General features: G+C 42.7%; 1 protein-coding gene across 1 annotated transcript in view; it reads left to right on the top strand.

Moving 5' to 3' along the window:
* Positions 1 to 23,915, top strand: part of LOXHD1 (lipoxygenase homology PLAT domains 1) — a 149,048-nt gene that overhangs the window by 58,973 nt on the left and 66,160 nt on the right. The window contains exons 13-25 of the mRNA XM_085043463.1: positions 171 to 325; positions 3,647 to 3,807; positions 10,780 to 10,856; positions 11,699 to 11,895; positions 12,225 to 12,417; positions 13,242 to 13,402; positions 16,131 to 16,410; positions 16,929 to 17,083; positions 18,468 to 18,601; positions 19,492 to 19,640; positions 20,946 to 21,050; positions 21,770 to 21,898; positions 22,658 to 22,822. Coding sequence (XP_084899589.1) covers positions 171 to 325; positions 3,647 to 3,807; positions 10,780 to 10,856; positions 11,699 to 11,895; positions 12,225 to 12,417; positions 13,242 to 13,402; positions 16,131 to 16,410; positions 16,929 to 17,083; positions 18,468 to 18,601; positions 19,492 to 19,640; positions 20,946 to 21,050; positions 21,770 to 21,898; positions 22,658 to 22,822 — 2,061 coding nt within the window. The remainder of the gene's footprint in view (positions 1 to 170; positions 326 to 3,646; positions 3,808 to 10,779; positions 10,857 to 11,698; positions 11,896 to 12,224; positions 12,418 to 13,241; positions 13,403 to 16,130; positions 16,411 to 16,928; positions 17,084 to 18,467; positions 18,602 to 19,491; positions 19,641 to 20,945; positions 21,051 to 21,769; positions 21,899 to 22,657; positions 22,823 to 23,915) is intronic.

Here is a 23,915-nt window from a genome sequence, read left to right as displayed (position 1 = left end):
CCCCTTTTCCTAGTGGTAACATGGAAGTGTGGAAGTCAATACATCAGCAGAAGTACCAGCTGGAAGTACGAACACTTAAAGTTAATTACAAGCCCGTCAAAAACGCAGTAAATTTAAACGGCGATTAATGGCATTGCCGGGACTTGTTTCACTAATTTATGTCTCCCCAGTGATCAAATACCGCGTGACGGTGTGCACAGGCACCGTGAGCGGGAGTGGCACTGATGCCAACGTGTTCGTCTGCCTCATCGGTGACCAGGGGGACACAGGTGAACGAGTGCTCTACAACTGCATCAACACCGTCAATAAATTTGAAAAAGGCAACGTAAGTTTGCACAGCAGCGCCTTAGCGCGAGGGTTTTTGAGTGCGTGATGATTTTATAAATTAATTTTTCTCTTTTTTTTCTTTTTTTTTTTTTTTTTCTTTTTGAAATGTGTGTTTGTAAACTCAGCTGATTTCCTCGCCGGCTCGGGCTAGGGCAGTGGGGAGAAATAAATCTTGTCGACAGAGCATTGTAACAGGTTGCAGCTGGAGGGAGGTTTAGGTCGGGGGCAGTGTGCCCTTGCTTGATGTATGCTCGTGAAAGAGTCGCTTTGGTTTGCTCCCCAGCTAAGTTCTGACTGCTGAAATTGCATCTTCAGACTGGGGAAGGCTTCCAGGAAATCTTCCAAGAATAAAAGGGAGCCTTTTCCCCTCCATGTAACATAGCAAAAACTTGGCTCCCTGGGGAAAAAGGAGGAAAAAGCATCTTATTCAATGTGAAAGTCAGAACCCAAAGCCTAGCATGTTTCCTTTATAATTCCTCCAGTTTCCCTCAACTGTGCTGCACTCAATTTTGTGTCTTATTTTCAAACTGATTTTCAATATGTTGTGGTCTGTCCGTGTCGGGAATGGAGGGGGTGGAAATGGACTGAAATGAAGACAGAGCTTATTCCCTGGAAAGCTGGAGATAATGAAGAAGTCAAATTGTAGTTAAAGCCCTTGCAGCATTGGCAGTATCAGCAAGCAAATAGTTTGCTGATCTGATCTATAGGGTCAAGCTACTTAATATGTATCCAATTTTGGATCTCTAGGGTCCCACTTACACTGGTAAAATGTAATCAATACCTCCAGGAGGAGATTTTGAGAATCTGATCACAGAACTCTGCAGATTTCCCATCTCTTGTGTCATTATTTGATTGAAGGTTCAGAGTGGAAAGAAAATGAAGATAAAAGGAGGTCACGTTTTCAAAATAGACCATTGAATTTAGGCTTCTGAAATATGCATTAGCACTTTGAATTTGCCATTGAGTGCCCAGAATTTCCAATTCTTCACTGAAATCACTGAGCTTTTCCAGACTTTAAAAGAACTTTCATCAAGTATTTCTTGTTATTTTAAGACCTGTCTGTGGAAACCTGGCAATTACACAGTGTGAGAGTCCATTCTGCTTCTAAACTATATATAGGTTTGCATTAAATGGACTTTGCAAACATCTTTTTTTTTTGCCTATGCATTGACATAGTAGGCATTTTACTTTTAAACGGTAGGTCCAAGCTGTAAAAGATGGCGTTTTTTCATTTGGTGAAGCCTATTTTTATCAAAATGGTAGCAAAATTAGTCATATTTTGGTGCTGAAGACTGTTTCAGTGCAATTCCAATGAAATATGATTGGTTTGCAGAGAAAACAAATATTTTAAACACAGATGATGGCTTTTTTATGGGATGCTCCATCCATGTCAAAGTCCAGATTGGGTGAGACTTGGATCCACTTGGTCTAGTGGATGGTGTCCAAGGTCATGGCAAAGCAGCGGCATCAAGGTGATCTTCAAGGTCCTTTCCAATCCAAACCATTCTAGGGTTCTATGATGAATCTATGATACTTATTAAGAATAATGAGTTATAGGCTAACTTGCATGGAGGAGGATAAAAAGGGAAAAATAATTTTGGCAATCAAACTATGTGAATCACAGTATGCAGATGGCATAAACCAAACTGGAACCTTTTAGTGGAAAACTGCTCTCCTAGCATGAGGAGCTGAAAGCTGGTGAATGAACTGGAAAGTGTTTAAGAATTGATCCTGACAAACTTAGAGCTCATATATTCAAGAGGCTGAATGAGTAAAACTACACTGATTAACTCAGATAGCCTGTTAAAAAGAAATGTAGCCAAGTCAGTATGGTATCTAATCTACAGCCACTTAAACCAATAGCACCTTGATTACCAATTTAACTTAAAAAGTTTGCCTGCAGATGCAAACTAACAGCCTGTGTAGAAAGTAAGATTTAAAGATGCCTCTAAATTAGGTGTTTGCCCTGTTGTGGTTCCAGTTAGTTACTTACTCATTAATTTCTATCAGCCATTAATAAGTAAGGTGAGCATCAGGCCTAATGAATTAAATTACATTGACTTGGACTGAGTCAGTGAGGTTTTGATGCCTTAAATCCCCAATTCAGCAGTTCTGAGTGTGTAAGTAGCATTGACATATGTAAGCCCATCATTAACACTTTAAACAGTAGCAAAATGCTTCAGTGTCTTCATTCTGAAGGTGAGTTTGGAGTCCTGGATGATGACACAATTACGATTCTTTTAATAAATTTCAGTATTTGCATAAATGCTGCCTTGCCACCACTTTTTCTGAGAGGTAGCTGGATGTATGCTACCAGCATATGTGCTTTTGGGACATGAAGAACAACCAAAAGACACATTTTCGGTTATCCTTCTCTTACCTAAGCAAGGCATCCCAGCCAGATGGCAACCACAGCAGTCATGTCTCTGTGTTGGGCTATGGGCTGCAGAAATGCTGTGTGTTTACACCCAGTATTTACCATGTATGTGCCACATGTGTGCATCTGTACAGGTGCCACAGATGCTTTTGTCTGGCTTGGTTCCCAGAGGAGTAACTCATTTTTTTTAATGCATTTCTATTCCCTCAGCCATCAGGAATTGCTGGTCCCACAGAGCTCTTAGGTAACAGAGCTCTGCTCTTGAGGAGCCATCCATTGGGCTAATCTATATGTTGGTTATTTGAGCCTATTTCCAGGGGAAAAAAAAACAAAACCCAAAACCATAAAATCCGTGTCTCTTGTGGAGGATTGAGGATATTTATCTGCTGGGTTAGGTTCAAACCATCCTCCAAACAATGGAGCAGCTGGAAATACCCCTGTGCAGCCCTGACCATACTGGCATGCCAGGAAATTAAATGGGGTTAAATTTGCTCAGTAGTCAATGCTGTCTGACTTTAACACAGTGCAATGTCTTTGAATTGTACCTCCAAATACGTCTGTAGATTTGGTCTGAAGTGACCTGCTTCCAGCTTCTCAGAAAGCTTATGTCTGAGCAGGGGTTTGAACTTGGATTTCCTGCCTCTCTGTATGAATTTCTTAACAATCAAATTACTTCTCTTTTTTACAGTTGTGGAGGGCATGCAATGACATGGGAGATTTAAAATGCTGGCAGATCATATATTTACAAATCTAACATTATACACCTAGCACAAATATTCAGGCTCTTTATTCTTTGGTAAATTTGTACTTTCTCCTTCATCTTGCGAAGAATTATCTTGCAGCATGCTGATGATGTTGGTTTGATTGCAATAATAAATTTGGGTTGTTTGTTTGTTTTCAAGAAGAAATATTGCCTTACCTTTTTTATTCTCCTCCTCAAAGGCTGATGAATTCTTCGTTGAAGCAGTAACGCTGAAGCAGGTGAGGAGGGTGAGGATAGGGCATGATGGCAAAGGAGGAAGCAGTGGCTGGTACCTTGCCAAAGTGATAGTGAGGGAAGAAGGACAGCCAGAAAGTGAGGCTGTGGAATTCCCCTGCTACAGGTACTGGAAACAATGCTTGCAAATTAAGTCTCCGTCTATGCATTTGCCAGAGTTTGAAGAGCCTAGTTGCTGGTCCATGACTGGAATTTTCTGAGCACAGCTTAATCCTTTTTATATATTCATTTCGTTCATTTATTTTTGCTAAGCCTGAAAGCAAAGAGTGTGTTTTGGGAGGTTTAAGATACAGTTAACTCCCCTTACCAAATGAACACCAAATCTGGATTGTGAACTGCTCAGCCATTAGCTTGGTAATGCAGAGAATTTCCAAAAGACAAAACACAACCTTCCAGTACCACATCCAGTGGTCAATGCAATTGCCTGCTGCAGAAACACACTCTGCAATCTGCTGGTGCTGCATGTGTGGAACGAGGTTCTGGTCCCTCACATGCCCATCCCATCTTTCTGGGAGCAATGGGATGCTGTTTTTGTGTTGGGAGCATGCAATATTGTTATGCTGCCATCTCAAGAGCTCCTTGCATGAGGGGAAATGCATATCATGCAGACAGAGACAGTGGTAGAGCAGAGGGCTGTGACTTACCCCTGTGGGTGGGTTATAGATGTATTCTCTTCCCTAGACAGTCAAGTAGCCAAAAGGAATGTGCTATACTGAGGCTGCCTGTGGGGGAAAAGATGCATGATCTGTCCTGGCACTAACTGGGGTCTGCATCGACATTGCAGCACAAACTACAGAGAACTGGGTGAAAACTTAACTCCAGTGTAGTTCAGGGTCCCACTTAGCCTCTCAGGATGTCCACACTGTAGGGTGGGCGTTCACTGAGCTCAATTTGACACCACCAAGTACCTGTTCTAAAAAATCATCTCCCAGGGACAGGTGGAATTGTAAAACTCAAACACATTTATTTTAAAATTGGAGACAAAGGTAAAGCCTCTAAGCTGGTTGCTTGTCTCCTGTCTTGAAAGAGCTCCACTATAGTGAGGGGAGTCAGCCAAATACAAAACAGGAGCCAGCCCCAGCCTCTTGGCGTTGCTAAAGCCACGTCACATCAGAGAGCAAACTCACCGGGGAGACAGCACAGAGCAGCAGATGCAATGTCATCTTGGTTGTGAAAAGCAAGCCAGTCTCTCCCTTTTCAAAGAACAAACAGCCACATAGTCATTGCTGCCTTTTGATCCATATTTAACAACCATATGTTTTACTGAGCTAAGCAAGCAATCTAGACAGGTTTTTCCTTGGACATGAAGTGTCCACGTGAAGAGCTGTTTTGCTCAGATTCCTCAGAGATATTTCTGTGTCTAACTGCAGCATGCAGCTGGCTCATTTTAGAGATTTCCTTTTTGAACTGTCTCCTGATGTGACTGGGTGTCTTCCATCAGCTTGCAGTGATGACCCCCTTCCCCTTAGGTTTACACCTGTGGATCAGGAACACCAGTAGGCATTTCCTTCAGGCCAGGGACAGAAAAAGGACGGAGAGAAAAACATTCAAGACCTTATCCCCAAAACATTCATGGTGTACCTTCAGGCTTCAGGTCACCAGCGATGGAATTCCACTCTTCTTATCTTTCTAAATGTCTCTTTTCCCAAGCGATACCAGCATTGTTCGTGTGGCTTTATTTGCTGTCCTTGTGCCAGCATTATCTCTTCCTCTCAGATTGAGAAGGTGACATGACTGATCGCCACCAAGCACAGGGACAGCTGCTCCCTCTCAGTCCCTTTGGTGCCCGTGTCTCCCGCGAGACTGCGGCATCATCGCAGTGTACGGGTGTCGTCATGGAGTCCGGAGAGATCTGAGGGCGAAGGTGCTCACCCACTGCATCCTCCACGGGAGGGACAGACATTTCCATGGCCTGCAGCGTTTGGATGTTCCTCTCCACTCCTGTAGGCCAAGGACAGCTTGTGTCCTCGCTGCTTTGGCAGGAGCTCAGGCAGAGTGGCTTCACCTGCTTCTTCAGAGGCAAGATGTTGAGAAAGGCTTGTCTAAGAAGAGGTACTGCAAGTGAGGTTAGTTAGAGACTCCATCCAAGGGGTACACCAGGGAAGATTCTGTTTAGCCAGTAGACATGTTTTTCTCACTTCCTTTATCTCCAAGACTTGATTAACTTCACTCTTCTACGCAATTGCATGGTCTGGAGAAAATGCCTTTTGCTGCTGGGTTTGTACTGAAAGCTGCTCCAATAACCTCGTGACACGCAGCTGCTCCTGTGAGACAGCTAGGGGACAAAAAATGCCTTCCAGCAGAAACACATCTCACCTGTGCAGAAAGCTCCAGGCTCCTTCCCTCTGTGCAAGCCAGGCTGCAGCTGCACATGGGGAGCAGATACTCTATCAAAAAGCTTCCTAACCAGCTTCTGCTCTAGCTGATGTCTTTAACACACCCTCATAGATCTTCATTGCATAGAACTTGTTGATGCCTCTGTTCTTGTTATTTACATATTCATATACACGACTTTGTTTTGCCTTTTAATTTGAAATCTTTTCTGCAACTCTGTAGGATCATCTATTACTTAGAAATCACAAGAGCTCTGCAAGAAGAGCTGTCTTTGTTGTACAAGGGAGCCAGCAGAGATAAAGAGAAGCTAAGTGGATTAATTGTGAGTTTGTGTCAGATTCAGGAAGAGAATCTAGAAATAACGACTCCCAGGCCTGTGCTTTCAACTCTTAAACAGCTGGCTTAGAGTCAGTGATTTTTAAAGAGGTCATTTGATCTGTGCTTGCAAGAAGTAAATGCAAGTTAGTTCCCCAAGCATTATTTGCAGAATTACTAGTACATCACTTGGATGCAGAACCATTCCTCGCTTACAACCACATGGCCTTATAATATCCAAGCTTTTGGAAGCTGAACACTGAATCATTCAGTGGCATCACTGAATGGTTTGTACCTTATAATACCTGATGTGGTTGAGGTATTGTGATGATGAATACTGCTGCAAAGCTCAAAATTAAAGCAGTTCACCTTTTGCCCCAGAAATGGAGCCAAACTTTTTTGAAGATCAGAACTGAGTTCTTCTGGTTTCATTTTCTCCTCAGAGCTCTCTGGAAGTCCAGGAATGGACTAGCTGACATTCTCTGAAACAGACAATTTTTTATAATATTTATATCCCAGACAGAAATGAATTTTCAATCAGACAAAGTCGTGAGTTCGTGATAGGATAGAATTTTACATGCTATAAATCATTACAACTCCACTGAAATCTTCAGTGATACGTCATTAAATTTTTTTCTAAGCATATGGCCCCTACCATCCTAATTTTCCTCCAGCACAAGCATAAGGGAACATTGTTAGTTCTCTGAAGAACAACAGACAAGGCATGAATGGGATTATGCACTAGGAGACTCCTGCAAAAGAACATTTATTCAATCAAATGCCAAAAAATGTTCATCATACAAAGGAGCCAGAGAAACTTCCTTTTCTTGCCTAAAAATAAACTGAAATGTCTATCTCTTCTACACATTTTTGTATGTAGGTTATAGTTAAAGGCATACACAAATACATTTGTGCCTCTGAATCTAATGGATGTGCCAATCATTCTAATTGCACTCAGGCTGGATTTCAAATGCAATATATGATGTCATACCATGTTTTTTCCAGTGGTCGCCTGACGCTCTGATCCTCTAGAAATTCTTTCTGAAGTGGCTTTCATGTCATATTTCTGTCCTCTTTGAGTTATATTGGTCATAAAATATCTCTTCAAAATCCAGGATATGACACAGGACATGACTACACCCTTGCAAAATCCACAGTGGCATGTGAATTACATTCACTGAAATCATATAGAGGCTCTGATAAAATAAAGGATTTTGACATGCCTTTTTGTAGCAGGGATATGACGGCACTGCACTGAAATATTCTGTTTTCTGCAGCCAGATGTGTTTATAATGTGTCAATCCGCTGTGTTCAGTGTAAGACTATAAACCCCTGGTTTCAATCTGCTGCTCGCTGATATGCTGTCAGATTTACACTGAAGTGAAATTAGGATATTGATGCATATGTGATGAAGGGAAGGGATGCAGTGGCATTGCTCATCCAAATATTTCCTCTGTCATTAATCGTCTTGAGAAAACAGTGCTTTTGCCACTCCTGGATATTATCTTGGATGAAATAGCACAAGGAGCCTTAAGCCACTTTTGCTGATAAACCTCCCTCTTCCTCCTCCAGTCCAAGACATGCTCCTTCTCTTGCCATCAGTATCTACCAACACTGGGAGAGGGAGTTTCTTTATCTCAGGGTGTGCCCTGCTTTTCTGATTCGCTTGTCTCCTCTGTCCTCACTGCTGAAGCAGTTTCCATTTGCTGTGCTGCACACAGAGATCTGTTTCTTGTGGGATGTGTTTTTATCCTGCCACCTCAGTGCAGGAGATATTCACTCAGATTTGTCCCAGATACCCCCAAAATGTCAGCAGTGGTGAAGGTGACAGAAAACAGCAGCATGTCCACTGGCAACAGAAACAGCAGCTTGCAGGGCACAAAAAAAGAAGGACAGCAGACGTGTGTCTACCTTGTGAGCTTCTGCCTTTCTGAAGGCCATGCTGAGTTCAGTTGTCCTGGGGTGGTGGATTCAGGCTTGGATTTTGTGGGTCCTCCCAGTTAACACCCATGTACACAGAAGCATCTTGACTTTTGGGATGACATGATCCCCTAGCCATTGGAGACCTGTCCAAGGATGTGAATCCTGAGCCATCATCAAGAGCTACATGATACAAAGGTATTAAGGACCAGTTCTAACAGGTAAAATAACCCCATCCCACCCCAAAATACCAATAAAGACTTCCTCTCTTAAGACAATGTGATGTCTTAGCATGCTCTCATTGCAATCTAACTTTGCTCAATTCTTGATGTCAGTTTCATGGTCTTCCCCACAGATTTTTCTGCTCCTCTCCCACTACACCCATCCACTTCCTCTGAGGCACAGCACTGCATCTGATGCCCTCACATGGTGCTGTGTGATCATCACCATGTTCCTGTGTCCATCACCTTCATGCTGACCACCTGAGCTTTTAGCCCTGTCCCAGACCACCTGCACAAGGCCACCTGTTTTACAGACAGAAAGGGAAGAATACGGGGTAGAGTGCATACCCGACAACCTCCCAAAGCTTAGAGGGAAGCTGGGGTTGGAGATGTGTGTCTGTGTGGTGGGACTCCTGTGCACCTCTTTTGCATGAGAACACTGCTGCTCGTGCTTCCAGGACCGGCTGGCTCTAGCTTATGTTTGAATTTCTTTCCTGGTGCTGTTTTTTTGCATGGTTTCTTTGTGCTTATTGTTTTCCTCTGGGTGGGAGGGAAGATGAGAAGAATGAAAATATAATATTCCTTCAGATGGAAGAAGTGGAGATGTACCACCCTTGGTCTTCCAAAATATCTGGTCCAGCTGGTGATGACTGTGAGCTGTGCTGACTTTTCACCAGTGAGGTGCCTTAGGTTTGATCCAGCTCTCAGCAGGCATTTGCTCATGTCCCCAAATCCTGCTTCTAAGGGTCGTTTGCTGGTTTCTATCTATGCTGACTCACTGACAAAGTCAAAGATGGAAACTTTGATGGGAAGAGCAAGCTCCTCTCGTTCCTGGCTCACAGGTCAGCCAAGGACAATGTGTTTGTCACAGTGACACTGTGGGGAGCTCACAGGGCATGTGGGCTGCAGGTGTTTGTGCAGAAGCAGGTCTGCTCTGGTCCAGTGTGTCCACCTTTAAAAAGATGCAGTTTCTGGGGATTTGTTTTTACTCCTCCTGGTTCTGGGAATTGTTAAAGCCATTTAAATACTCTGCATAACCCTCCAGAGAGTGCTCATTTGTCCTTTTCTCGCCCCTGCTGCTTTGAAACAGTATTTTTAGCTGCAAAAGGCGCTGCTGCAGATAGATGTGTACCTGGGAACAATGGGCATTCTGGGAACTGCTCCTGCTCTCACAGCAGCACTGTGGGAAACCTGACCCTAAACAGATGCTTACAGGAATATACCGAGGGCTGCAGCAGTCTGGGTTTGAAGAGGAAAGTGAGAAACTTCTGCCAGGGCCATGGCTGTTGTCATGCAATGGTTGCTGTATGGCATATTGTGGGGTTGGGGCTGTAAATCCTTCACCCCTGAGGTTGAAGGGGCAGCTGTGAAGGTTACCAGGTTAGCAGTTGGTTCCCCTCTATTTTGAGAGGGAACTTTTGGAGAGGGACTGGAGAGGAAACTTTTGGAAAGGGTCTGTAGAGGTAGGATAAGGGGGAAATGATCTTAAGCTGAAGAAGGGCAGAGAGATTAGATATTAAGAAGAAATTCTTTTCTATCAGGGTGCTGAGGCCCTGGCACAGGTTGTCCAGAGAAGCTGTGGCTGCCCCATTCCTGGAAGGGATCCCAAGGCCTGACTGGACAGGACTTGGAGCAACCTAGGACAGTGGAAGATGTCCCTGCCCATGGCAGGGGCTTGGAACTGGAGGAGTTTTAGGGTCACTTCCAACTCGAACCATTCTATGATTCTATGATTTTCCTTTCAAAAATTTTTCCATTGAAATCCTGCTACAGTTTGCTTTGCACCCATCTCATCTTCTTAATTAGTCTACTTGGATCTTTAATGCTGAGAAACCTAGGAAATCCTTCCTTTTTGCTGATGCCAGCTGCATCCACATACCCAGCCCTGAAAATGGGAATAACATAATTCATCTCCTCCCTTTAGTAGTAGAGGCTGTAAGTCTTTCTGGTCGATGAAGGTCAATGATTTCAACACTAAGACTGCCTGTTCACAGGAATAACTTGTGGTTGTGGAGTTTGTGCTTTTCAGACAGATGGACACCACAGCAGATGTTTGTTACTGCAAGCAGCACTCTCATGGTCCCACTTCTTGGAAAAATGGAGGTTTAAAATGTGGCTGCCGTATGGTCTGGTCAAGTTCCTGCCAAGATAACAGAGATACAGAGCCCTCTAAAAATATCTTTTTGACTGTGGTGTGGATTTGGGCTGTGTGTGAAGCCAGTGTAGATTTTGAAAAGTCTAACAGGTGCTAATTATTCGAAGATAACTTGCTTCTGTTTGTAAACCAGATGGCTTGACAAAAATGAGGATGATGGTCAGATTGTCCGCGAATTAGTGCCTGCTGGGGAGTCACCATTGCTAAAAAGTGAGTTTAGCTTGGAAAAGAGAAGGTCTGGTTTCAAGTTGTACATGGATGTGTTTATTTGCTTTATTCTTCTTAATAATTCTTGTCAGTTCCCAGTAAATCTACTGGGCCTTTTTTGCCTTCTTATGCAAGAAGCTGCAGTAGGTCATGCTGCAAGAAATTCCTATGACTCTTAAATTATAGTTTATGAATGGAATTAATTTGTGTAAAAGGGCATAATTGCAAAATTACATAGGTAGAAAAAAACTTCGATTTTTAATGTTATGATTTGTTAAAGAACTGCATTTTAGTATATCTTTCTCTGAAGGATCTTGAATTACCACTGTTTTAGCAGAGTAAATTCCATCAAATAAGTTCATTCTTAGAAGAGAATCACCAAAAATATAATGTTGTCCTTTTCTGATGAACCAGGGCTCCAATGCTACAACTTTCTTTAGAAAATGGTGCTTGCAGAGTGCAGGTTGTTTTCTTTATAAAAAAAAAAAAAAAGGTCAAAGTTATTGAATTAAATTGTATGTATAAAAATAGTGAAATAATCCCATTTGCCTAAGTGCACTTTTATGGCTTGGGTAATCATCTAACAGTGAGGGGGAGGTATACAGAATATTTTATGCTTGCTAGTGTAACTGTTGGACCTCTTTCTTTTTTGGTGATAAAATCCAAGGTTTGACAGCTTCTCCAGCATGGCCCTAAGATGCTGGATGAATGAATGGGGGACAAAGTCCTTTCGGTGCCTGTATCTGGAGCCTGCCTCCCCTATATCTTGTTTGCAGCCAATTGCCTGTCTGGGCACTGGAAATGCCACTCACATGTCTGTGTTTTGTACATCGATCTTACTCCAGATGTCAGTTATCACATCAGCGTGAAGACGGGAGATATCCCTGGTGCCAGCTCAGATTCCAAGGTTTTCATCAAACTCTATGGTGAAAAGGCAGACTCCAGCAAAGAGCCTCTCTTAGTCTCTGATAATGATCTAGGCAATTATTTTGAACGTGGTCGAGTGGATGAGTTTACTCTAGATATGATGGATATTGGAAAGGTAAGAATTAATTGCAGGTGGCTCTATACTTTGTGCAAATGTCTGAGTTCAGAATCAGAATATCACTCATTGAATGTGATGAAAAGAACCTTTGACCTTAACACTGGCTATTAAGAAACACATTTACATAGATTTTGCACCAGTAATCTATTGTGCATGCTGGCATGTGAGGAGTGTTTTAAGTTTATAGTTAAACACATATATAAATTATTTACATGTGCACGGTGGAAGAACACAGTGCCAGGGTGAGGAGATTGCTATTTATTAAGCAAATTCTGTTGTGCTGGGGTTTTTCCTGCCTTCTGGGTTTTTGTTTTCTTTTTTCAAAGATCAACAGAATTTTGATTGGACACGATAACGTGGGTCTGCGGTCTGGCTGGTTCCTGGCCAGTGTCCAGATCACAGTTCCAGTCCAGGGAAGGCAATACATGTTCCCCTGCAACCGATGGCTTGACAAGGATGAGGCTGATGGCAGGGTGGAGGTGGAGGTCTACCCAAGTGAGATTTTGCCTATTGAGAAATGTAAGAATATTTTTTTTGTTTTACTGCTAGGGCTACATATTTCTAACTACCTGTCTTGAGGGTGAGGTTACCACTGTGTTAGGCACTAAAACAAAAAAGTCACCATCCCTAAGAGCTTATATTGGTGAGGAAAGTAAAATATTCTCCTCATGTTTTCTAAAAGAGTAGGAAAAACATTACAGAGATTTTCATCTCCATTTCCTGAGAAGATGTGAAAAGTTTACATCCTGGGCTGCACAACACAGCACAAGACTATGTGCTTCTTCACTGCAATACCACTGGGTTCTGCTTTTTTCTACATTTATCTGCCCCAGTCTTTTTTTCTCTTTGTGCACCAGCACATGTACCATCCTATCTTTATAACCCCATTTCCTGGAAGGGAGAAGCTTTTTTACAAGTAAGAGCCAAATCCCTACTGGCCACTTGACTTTTATCAGTAGACCCATTTTCTTTTAGGGCTATGGCTAAAATTTGCTGTCAGATCTTGAGAAAGAATGCTGTTTTTCCCCTGCTCTCTGTAACTCCCTCCTTTGTACTGTACTACAGAGATCATTCAACCACTCTATAGTTAGTACTGAAACAAAATTCCCTTTTAAGGCTCTGTTTTGCACCCCTCCGACACTGGCTTAATACTTGTAAAAGGAAAACTATTAGGTTAGTCCTCAGTGAAGGGTTCTGTTATCTCACATTTAGTTTGGATAAGAGCAAATGGTCGGCTTCATGGACATTTGTTAAGACAAGGTAATTTAATTTGGAACCTGAGCCCCCGGGAATGTTGTTATCTGAATTTCTCTGCTGATTTAATTGCTTTATTTTTGGACTAGTGATAAACTATGAGGTGTCTGTAGTCACTGGAGACGTGCGAGCCGCGGGCACCAACGCCAAAGTCTTCATGCAGATTTATGGTGAGACTGGCAAAACGGAACTGATCACCTTAGAAAACAGATCCAACAACTTTGAAAGGGGAGCCACAGATATCTTCAAGGTATGATGAAGGCAGTCACTGCCACTTCTAAGAGGGGAGAGTAATGAGCAGCCAAAACTGAGACATCAATAGAATAATTGGCCCAATGATACCAAAGAAAAAAGAAAAAAAAAAGAATTTCCCAGAAAATTGCAGGTCTGGCAGTATCTACTGTCCTCTATGCATATTTCTGGAATTCTTTTATGGAGTTCTGTGTTTTGTGGAGAGACTTTCATCTCCTGAAGGGCTGCTAGCAAAGGTGTCATTGAAATTTATGATCTAATAGCAGTATTTGTTTATACTTGTTTTCAAAGGGATCTCAAAAGACTTTAAGCTTTGGGCCTGACCACTTGGTACTGCCAATTTTCATTGTGTAATTGGGGAGAAAAAACCACATTTGTATGAGAATATAGGGAATCCCTGGTTTGCCTGTGGTCACACACTATTAACCACAGATACACTGCAGGCCTGCAGAGTCTTGCAGCTGTAATTCCTGTAAATGTGGAAGTTCCCCATGGATTTTACAGTGCCTGTAGCACTGTTCCAATGGGCACTGAACAGTCCTGCCTCTTGATAGGCACAGCTCAGTCCTCCAGCATTCGGGATGGTCAGAATTCAGGTTAATACTGCAGAACCTCTTTCTGAGCATCCCAGCAGCAAAGGGATGTTTGCAGGGGTGAGAAAGCTCAGACATAACTCAGGTGAGTGAGCCAGGGCCTGGATAATCCAGCAAGAGGTCCTGGGCTGATGAGGCTGAGCAGCAGCTGTGGATCACAACGTGGTAAGGCATCCTCTCCCTTTTGGACAAATGTTCTTTTCTGCCTTGCTCACCTAGGGTGTCTGTCCAGGCAAAACAAGGTCTGGGTGAAAGGAATGGTCTTAGCTCTTCCCTGATGTGGCATCAGAACAAAGACAAGATGCTCTATCAGGGCATGTCCAAGCCACATCCTTCTGTATTGAAGGAGAGAGCAACATCTGGACAGCGAAGCAGAGTCCAGATGTGCAGGATTTAAGGCACATCTGTCATGTGCTCACAGCACAAGGCTTGGCACAGCAGCGCCTACACCTTCTTGTGAATTTGCAGTCCCACAGAAGTTGGATCCATCTCAGCACAGTTAAGCTTGGAGCTAATTGCTGAAGCTCCCCTGAATCATCAAGATTGGGATATCCTTCCGGCTGGCAGTGGCCAAACGGAGGTGCCTTTATCTACAGCTTTACCAGTTTTGTAATGTGTATTTTTGAGATCAGTTCACCTTCTCCTGCCTCATTTTCTTGCTTTACCAAATAGAGTTACTGATGTTTATCCATTTTTAATGAGTTTTTGGGGATTTGAAATGTCTAGTACCTTATAAATGTTTGCTTTTTAGAAACTCTCTATAATCTTAAGTTTCTCTGATTTTAAAGGAAATAAGCTTTCGAAAATTTATGAGTAAGAGCTATTAGCCAATATCAGATTTATAATAAAGCCATATGTACAGTGTTCTGTTTACATAGCTGTGCTTATATCCTCTCTCAGATATTTATTGCCAGATTGGAAAATTATGCCCATTTCTGCGATTTTTTTATAAGCACACAAGGCAGAAGCTCTGAAGCATTAATAAACAGATCCTCTATCTCTTTCACTATATGAATATTTACAAAAAGACACGGGCAAAAATAAGGTTCTGTGAGCTACATGCTAATAGGAAATGCCATCAGTCATGGACAAGGCATGCAGGATGATTACAGCAAATCTAAGGGTAAAGCTGTGTAAGGAAAGATACATTCTTTATGTCAGGACAGCGGGATCAATTTTAGTTTTCTGATAAGCATCTTGTGAGCAATTGATTTTGCTTTAATCTACAAAACGCTTCTAGGCTAAAACCTTACATGCCAAGTTCCAGATTTCAGCCTGAAGCAAATGTTTGTGAGTTTTATAACAGAAACGCTGTGTAACAGCATAAGCAATCATCAGAAACAAGTCATGGGTTGTTGACGGAGTGCGTGGAGTAAAATCTTCTATCCAACTTCATTAGGTAGTAATCCGGACAGATAATCTAACCCAAGAAGGTTTTGTGTCTGTTGTGCTGACTAGAGGGATGTAAATCTTCTTACTGATCAGCCTTCTGCCACTGAAGCACTGTAACCACTAGTGATTGTATCCTCTCCTCACACCAGCAAAGTGAGAAAATACTTCTCTGATTTTCCAGATGAGAAGGAAGGAGAAGGGCACTCCAAAACCACAGTCTGTGTCAGAGATCAGGTTATATGAGTTAACTGCCCTTCCACTGTACCATTATTGCTTCTTGCTGGGTTCATATCCTGTGCTGAGTATGAAAGGCATCTTATTATTGATTTTCAAAATACCTGATGCACTGAGTAACTGTAAAAACCTTGTGTGTTATTATCGTATATTCATCTTTAGTGACAACACAGAGACAATACAGGTAAGGAGAGGAATGAGGAAGTAGGGAGTGCAATAATTATGGATTTAGCTCCTCTCCTCACCATGGTTGCTCTGAATGTCTTCAGCTTAGTCCATTCAGATGAGATTTGGCAATGGAAAGTATGAAACAGTAAAGCAGGAACAAAAAAATAAAGGTAAACTTCCATTAAAATTTATTCTTATCCTTGCTTAGATATTTTGGGTGACAGAGGCTCATTTTTAAGAATTTTCTGCTATGAGGGTGCTCCTCATCTCTAAGAATGCACATTAGGAAATTAAGATTTTCTTCCATCCCCCTGGGTGGTGACTTTCCCTTGGTGGCAGAGAGAGGCTGCAGATGTTGGCAAGATTTATAAGATCCGGATAGGCCATGATGGGACAGGCATTGGGGACGGCTGGTTCCTGGAAAGTGTCACACTGAAGCGCCTGGCTGGGAGCTCAGAGGAGCCCAATAAGAAGAAGAAGTCTGATGAGGAGGAAGAGGAAAAGGCAGAAGAAGGGATGGAAGTCTATACCTTCATGGCACATCGCTGGCTGGCTAAAGATGAAGGGGATAAGGAGCTCGTGGTGGAGCTGGTGCCTGATGGAGAATCTGACCTGGAGGGTAAATACCAGAGGGAATGTGTGTGTGTGTGTCCAGCCTCTGCATGAAGGATGATAACCAGAGTGTGCCCCTTGGCAGGGCCATTTATGGCCCCACAGTCACCCCATTGCCCCAGGCCACCCTGCTTTGATGCCCCTGCTTTGGTGGATCAAGCTAAGGAGGAAGTGGGTGGTGGTTAAACTAAGGCAGAGCGTTGAGGAGACAGCCTGAAGTTGGAATATCCTAAAGAACTTCTGTAGGATTCACCAAAGGTTGTCTGGCACTCAGGCCAAGGCTCCCAGAAGTTACCACTGTGGCTGAGAGTTTTGCAAGATGTAACTCTTGTTATGGCCAAGCAGAGGGGCTGGAGGAAGACAGAGCTGCTCACGTTTTAAGACAGTTGACAAAAACCTCCAGGCAAACTCTTCCTGTGCTGGCATTTCGGGGGTTACACGGTTCTGCTATGATCTATGGTTTGTTTGATGAAATATGGCCATTTCTGGGCTCCTTCTGATCTGCCTGTGCAATTTTACTTGCAGAAAATACGTATGAGGTCCATGTTCTCACTGGGACTGTGTGGGGGGCTGGGACAGATGCTAATGTCTTCCTGAGCATCTATGGCATGGAAAGAGGAGACACGGGTGAGCGCCAGCTGAAAAGGTCAAACAACCTCAACAAGTTTGAGAAAGGACAGGTAATGCATGAACTCCACTCACTCAAGCGAGCAGAAGGCTGGCAGGGTTCTTGACGTGCTGGCCATTCAATGCAGACTCTTCTCACTTCTTTCAAACGTGTTTTATTTCTGAAATATATTGTATAAAGCAAAATGCCTCGAAACATTTTCCAGGGGTGATTCATTTGAATAATAAGCTGAACACCAATTCCATGTTGGAGCCACCTTCTGCATCTGCTTCCTGTAAGCATTCTGGTAATAATGCTTCCTTTCAGGAATACTTAAAATTTACAAACTTTAAATTAATACTGGAGAATATTTGTGGGGCAGTTCAAGTATGTAGATATTTAGATGCAAATACTATTCTAAATGTTCTACCCAACCAGCCAGGGAATAGAAGCAATATTACACAGTGTGCTGTAATTACATTATAATCCAATCCAATTAAAGATCATCTCTTGTATGCTGTGTATTTGCTATAAAAAGTTTATGAACAATTAACAAGCCACTGTTATAGCCAGGAGCTTTTCAAGGAATAATTTTGAAGAACAAAAAATTATAGAAACAAAAAGCAGCTGTGGAAAACTTGCAACCACAAAAAAAAAAAAAAAAAGAAAAAAAAGAAAAAAGAGCCTAAGGTTGTTAAATAAGCTGTTAGCTGTGATTTATGAGCTTGGCACTGGTGAAACTGCAACCTGCACATGGTTCTTCATTCAGTGGGAAGAGCTCCAGGCTGCAAATGTAATGCTCCTTACTCTTGGGAGTACAAACCCAAAGTATACCAACATATTAATCACATTAAGATGTTTAAACTGTTATGATAACAAGGGCCATCCTGTCACACTAACACAGTTGATAAATTACCATCTTGGTTGTGGTAAATGACAAAAGGAAGAAATTCTGAAATATTTGAAATAAAGCATATGGGTTGTGTTTAGGGGATGTCCCGTGCAGAGCCAGGAGTTGGACTCAGTGATCCTTGTGGTTTCATTCCAACTCTGGATATTCTGAGATTCGACACAGAGGTGCACAGGAGAATTTCTATGGAGTCAGTATGTTTTTGTCCAGTTCCAGATTCAATCTGTGGGAAAATACCAAGCCTGAAAGGAATGATAGTTAGCAGAGGGAAGTTAAACTTACAGGAAGCTGAAACTGGGATGAGGTAAAGGAAGGAGAGGAGGGTTGGGTAGCTCCAAGGCTATTCCTGCCTTGTAGGAGCCAAACATGAGTGTAAATGGGAGACCTCAGAGCTCTGCAGTTATTTTTATACATCCACACAAACAGTACAAAGAGAACTTACAAACAGCTATTTTTTAACGAGGAAGAAGATTACCCATGGCCATTTACTGCCTTTCTTTCCTTATTTCTTGAAAACACAGTCATTTGCCCCTTGCCTCCTGTGCAGGTGGACGTGTTCACCATCAAAGCCATTGACCTGGGAGAGCTGAAGAAGCTGCGGATTCGCCACGACAACTCCGGCAGTCGCCCCAGCTGGTTCCTGGAGAGAGTAGAGATTATTGACCTCAAAGAAAGCACCACGTGAGGAGCCTGTTGTGCCCTTCTCATGTGGTCAGAAAAGGGGCCAAATTCTCAGGAGCCTGCAGAGCTGTGGGGAGACAGAGCAGATGCAGAAGTGCATGGGGGAATGAGCATCCTTTGGGAGCCTTGTGGTCACTGTGCCATGAGCACAGAGCCATTCTGGGGTACCTGCTGGGGGGTCTTAGCTGTCCCAGGACCTCTGCAATTCGGGAACCAGCAGTGTTTGGAAGGGAACCTCAGCTTTTTTCTGTTTCTCCTGGGAGGGACTCATCTCTCCCTCCTGGAGCAGAGGCTGCACTCGAGCATTTCCTTTCTGGGCCCCACTTTGGAAAGTCTCTGGGCTCACGTTTTGTTTGCCTTTTGTACTTAATGCAAAGGTCTGGGCCAAAAGCTAATTCTGATCTGAGAAAACTCTCATGATTTTCACAGACAGCTGGATGAGCAAAGAGCAGGCTGTTCAAAACCTGAAATACAGGCTTGCTTTTAGCTGGAACATGCTGGAAATCACATACTTAAAAGTTGTGCAGTGTTCTGATGGGAGGGACCACTCATAAAGACAAGACTGGTCCAGTCTTCATGAACATAAAATGCCTGGGAGACTGGGGGTTCCTTCAAGTTACTGAACTTTTTCTAGGAGTGAAATGAAAATGAAGCAATCATGTGGGGCTGGCAGCCCAGAAACAGCTCTTTGTAGCATGTGCTCCCCAACCTATTTATGGATTTAGCTCCCACAAGCACCAGATCTCGAGGATGAAAACAGATGTACTGCTCAGCTTTTAGTAACCTTGTTGTTTTATTTTTTCTTCAAGTAGCCTCTGACCTGTGCTTGTTTATGTGATTAAAGCCTGTGGAGTCCTGTGTAAGCAGCAGGTGCTGGTGTAATTTTGTAGGTATTACTTTCCGTGCCAGAGGTGGTTGGCAGTCGAGGAAGATGACGGTCAGATTGTCAGGGAGCTTGTCCCAGTGGATGAAGCATTTGTAAAGAAAGATTCGGAAAATGATGGCCAGTCTCCTGCAACGTTGGGCCTGGAACAGAAAGGTCTGTGTTAAGCTTGTATTTCTTCCTGTGTGGGGTTGGAAATGAACTGGGTTGATAACGCTGTTGGGTGCATTAGCAGTTAGCAGTTCCAGTTACTCACTGGGCTGTGAGTAATTTTGCCCCAAAATGAAGTTTTCAGGTGTGAATGAAGTGTCAAGTGTGTGTCAGACAGTGAGGAGTGGACCCTCCTCATTTTTAGTGGATTTAATAATCTTGCAAGATTGGACCCTAAGTGACAAAGCAAGGAAGATGGGTAATATGTTCAGTCACCATTTTTGAACTGAAATGAATATTGGTTGCTAACATCTAAGGAATAAATCTCACTCATTTCACATCATGGACTGTAGTGGTTAAATGTTCCAATGTGAAACTGAGCAGAGAGAAAATACACCCAGAGAAAGAGAAGGTACCTAAATCTATCACACTTCCCATCTAACTGCTTGTGTCTGTTGTCCTCCACAATACCTTTGCCTCACTTGTAAATAATTTTGCATGTGACAAGCAGTGACACACTCCTCACTCTGATCCTGCAAGGTGCTGAGTGCCCAACACTTCCACTGGTTTCAAACCCAGTGAAAGGTTTTAAACTCTCCCCTATTTCCCCCTCACGTGCTTCTGAATACAAGAATAATTTCTGCAAGATGTGCAGTCAAAAACCTCCACAAAGTGTTTATCCCTTTGGTTCAGGAGGACATGCTGGTTGACCAGCATCTTGGAAAGATATGTCTAACTATGGAGGAAATATTCCATTTTGGAAATCTTTAGGCTATAGCAGTGGAGTGAAGACTATATTACACTTTTCAACCTTTTTTATGTGTTCAGTGCACTTTCTGGATGATGGTGCAGTAGAAACCTCCCTACTGCTGCTGCTCTGAAAGGTGTGTTTGTGAATATGAACTGTATATGTCAGTGAACAAACCTTCTGGTATGTGTTATATGCACATATATTTTGTGTTGCCAGTGAAATAAATGAGGGTATGTGGATTTTTTAATGAAATACTGCAGTCAGAGGCAGTTCTGAGGAGGGTAAGAAGTTCCCAGGAAGCAAATGGGAAGGCTTGAGCACATTTCTTATCTGTAGACATGCAGGCAATGTGCTGAGTGACTGGAGCAGTAGAAGATTCTGGAACCAGATAGCCCAGCTCACCTCAAGAGCTACACAGCATAGGACAGAAATTCGAGATTACAGCATGGCTGTGATCAGCCAAAACAAAACTCAAACCAACCACACATTAATGCAAGGAAAAGTAGAGCTAACTCCTGGTCAGACTTCACACTCCTGAATTAAAATATTTTATCTGGCAGCTAAATCAACGACATACACAGTGAAAGTGAAAACTGGAGACAAAAAGAATGCTGGGACAGATGCCAATGTCTTCATCACACTCTATGGAAGTAAAGACGACACAGGTATGGCTTCAAATGATGGAAAAGGACAGAAACTCACAGTTTGATACCTGAAAAGACAGGTCATGGTTTCTTTTCATTTCCTCAACAGCCATTTCTCACTCCTTTTAGTGCAGCTTCATGTTCTTGCAGTCAGTGCACACATCGTGGTAACTTGGAGCACAGCACCAGCTGCTGTAAATCACTGCCAAACTTTGTGATGCTGATTTGTACCAGCTGCTGGTCTAGAGGTTTTAATTTCAATTATAGAAACAGCACAGTTGACTGGGACTACATTATTGAGTAGTGAATGCAGTGGATGATTTGCTTTCCTCAGCAATGAATCAGCATGCTCCTGAAACCCAACCCTCCTCTGCCTCTTTGAGTGGCCCAGAAGTATTTAATCAGCTGATGAGCAAATCCTCTTGGAAGCAGCTGAGCTGTGTGTGCAGTGGCTGGGATGCCTGTGAGTGACAGGGAGCTGATGGTAGCACTGATTCCTTTAGCTGCGAGCACAGCACGACAGCATTGCCCCTGTTGCACTGCCAGAGGATCATTCAAGGGAGGAATTCTGTATATTTTGGGTGTTGATACAGACTTGGTCTCAGAGGGAGGGACAAAGCTCAGATCTTGAGATGAAAAGCCAAATTTTGCATTTTAGCCACTTCCCTCGTTCCACTGTTGACATTCCCAGAGGATTTGTTTCACATGCTGAACAATGTCCTTTTGCATCGCCACAACAGGGATAGTCAGCCTAAAGGCCTCAAAGATTAACAAGAACAAATTTGAGCGTGGGAAGGTAGATGAGTTTACAGTGGAGTCTGTGGACATTGGAGACCTGAAAAAAATCAAGATAGGCCATGACAATAAAGGTAAGATAATCTGCTTTTTAATGCAGTGTTTCTAGTGCACTGGGTGCATTGCTGTATAAAATAACCTGCCTCCAAGACCCTAAATGTAATTTACCTTTTGGTGACAGATCTTTGCTGTCACTTTGGCTGTTGCTGCTACTATCTTTGCTGCTAATTCCATTCCCATGTGGCAGTGTGAGCTCAGTGGTGCCAGGTTGCAGGTAGCTTTGCATCCTCTCCTTCTGCTAGAGTCTCTTTAGTTTTGCAGCTACATCTTTAGAGAGATTTCACAGATATCACAGATATAAACCCCATATTTGTTTTTACTGAATGGGACCCACAGACTTGTCTCATTTCTTTATTAAATTTTTGTTGTTGTTTTAAACATTAAGTCTTGGATGCTTTTTAGACCGAATTCTGTGAATTTGCTACAAACAGGGGAGGCAGTGGAGATATGCATGGATCTCTTCCTCTGTGGGGAATTAGGGGACAGGTTTATTGATAACTACTCTGTATTATAACAAAGGCCAGTTGATACAAGTGATGCAGTAATTAGCATTTCCATGTACACATCTTTAGCCTGACACTTACAGAAATGTGGCTAAAGCATTTTAGGTCAATCCTGGGCAATTGCATCCAATGATTTTTACATCATATATTCTATATTCCCATTGGCAAAAGACAGAAAGATTTATTTCTCGGAGGTCTGGCGGGCAGTGATTAATTTGCTGTTGTCTGTAAGGGTTTCATGGTTTGTTCACTGTTATCTCTCCAACACAGGTAATTCAACTGGCTGGTTTCTGGAGTGGGTGGAGATTGATGCCCCATCCCTGGGACAGTGCCTCAAGTTCCCTTGTGGCCGCTGGCTGGATAAATCAGAGGATGATGGAGCCATTGAGAGAATTATCTTCCCTGCAAAACTGCAGACAGTAGAGTATACCCCATGTGAGCAGAATGCCATTTCCCCAGGATACATCCATCGTTACAGAAGATAAAATCTCACTACCTCATGCAGTTTTGTAGGTTTCGCCTCCCCTTTGAATTGGCTTTGGAAAATTCATGAGTAGATCACATGCCAACTATACCAATTACTACAAGAAGGTTCCTCTGGGTGCTCTAAATTAACGTTTCCTGCATTTGCCAAATCAGAGACTCATTAGAAGTCATGTGGATGTGGATGATTGTCTTTTTCTTCCTATTTCCCCATCCCTTCCAAGTCCTCTGCTCATTCCAAGCTGTATTCCTTGTCTCCAGCTTCCCTTTGATCTTGCTACATCCAAATATTGCCATTTCTGTTGTCAAAGCAGACACTCTGGTCTTGCTTCCAAGTCTGAGTTCTTCCAGTGCCTTTGGCATTGCACACCCATCTCTTGCTGAAAGACCCTCTTCCAGAGTTTCTTTGGTGTGGTGCTTTCTCTGACAGTCTGCCTCCTTTAGTATTCTCCAATTTTTCCTTACTCTTCTTAAATTAATGTTTTGGGTAAACATTACCCCAACTCAGCTCCTTCTAAGTGCAAGCTTATAATTTTCAAGTCTGCTATGGCAACTCAAACTCTTCAGTTCCAGCAACTTCTTTTCATGTTTGCAGAATACTGAGGATCAGATAATACGGTTTTCTTGAAATAATTGAAATATTTTGCTTATTTTGTAGCCCTCTCCCTTCTCATGCTCCCCTTTCCTAAGCATCCTTGCCTGTGTGCAGAGTACAGTCCTGGGACTGTATTTGACTTGTCCCTCTCTAATCTGCTTCATTTCAAGTTGTTGATGAATTTTGCCCACTATTAAGGTACTGTCAGAATCACCTTTTCCTTACATGGGGTTGGATGCCACAATGATGAGGGATGAGGTCTGACACCTGGGAGTTGATTTCCTGACAGGTTCTTCCTTAGTCATTCATGAGAAGAGCTAAAAAATTTCCCACCAAAGCTGTCTCACCTCTCATTTTATCCTAGTGTGTGCATTGAAGGTATCAAAAGCCTTACTACCTGCAGTTTCTTTTTTAGATATCAAAATTTAGAGCTGCCCAAACTCCCTTTTT

This window comes from Lichenostomus cassidix, chromosome Z (genome assembly GCF_008360975.1).
Source record: "Lichenostomus cassidix isolate B80296 chromosome Z, HeHo_3.0, whole genome shotgun sequence".
NCBI classification, from domain to species: domain Eukaryota; kingdom Metazoa; phylum Chordata; class Aves; order Passeriformes; family Meliphagidae; genus Lichenostomus; species Lichenostomus cassidix.
The sequence above is the reverse complement of the archived record's forward strand: the minus strand, read 5'-3'. Positions and strand labels throughout refer to the sequence as shown.